Source organism: Egretta garzetta, unplaced genomic scaffold (genome assembly GCF_000687185.1).
Source record: "Egretta garzetta isolate BGI_Z169 unplaced genomic scaffold, ASM68718v1 scaffold374, whole genome shotgun sequence".
Classification (NCBI taxonomy): Eukaryota; Metazoa; Chordata; class Aves; order Pelecaniformes; family Ardeidae; genus Egretta; species Egretta garzetta.
In genome coordinates this window covers 650987-651259 of record NW_009259419.1, presented here as the reverse complement: position 1 = coordinate 651259, position 273 = coordinate 650987, and the positions used below count along the sequence as shown (strand labels likewise).

Genomic DNA, 273 nt, shown 5'->3' with positions numbered 1-273 from the left:
GGTGGTAGTGATGGGGCGGGTGGTGCGGGCCGCACTCCTCGCAGCACTCGTCCTCCTCCTCCTCCTCCTCGTCCTCCTCGCCGCCCACCACGGTGGTCTCGATGGTCTCCACCGGGATGGTCTCCACCTCGATCTCGTGCAGCTCCACGATCTCGGCCGGCATCTCCGAGCCGTCCGTGGCGATGTACAGGGTGTCTCCCGAGGCCATGGCGGGGCGAGGGGGGCAGAGAGCTCCGCGGGCGGCGAGGGGGCTCCGGCCCGCTCCCCTCAGCG

At 71.8% G+C, this 273-nt stretch overlaps 1 protein-coding gene across 1 annotated transcript in view; it reads right to left on the bottom strand.

Moving 5' to 3' along the window:
- The window catches only part of YY1 (YY1 transcription factor), a 25344-nt gene extending 25077 nt beyond the window's left edge, over positions 1–267 (bottom strand). The window contains exon 1 of the mRNA XM_035892430.1: positions 1–267. Within this exon, the coding sequence (XP_035748323.1) occupies positions 1–208 (208 nt within the window). The 5' untranslated portion in view covers positions 209–267.
- Positions 268–273: the final 6 nt, after the last annotated feature.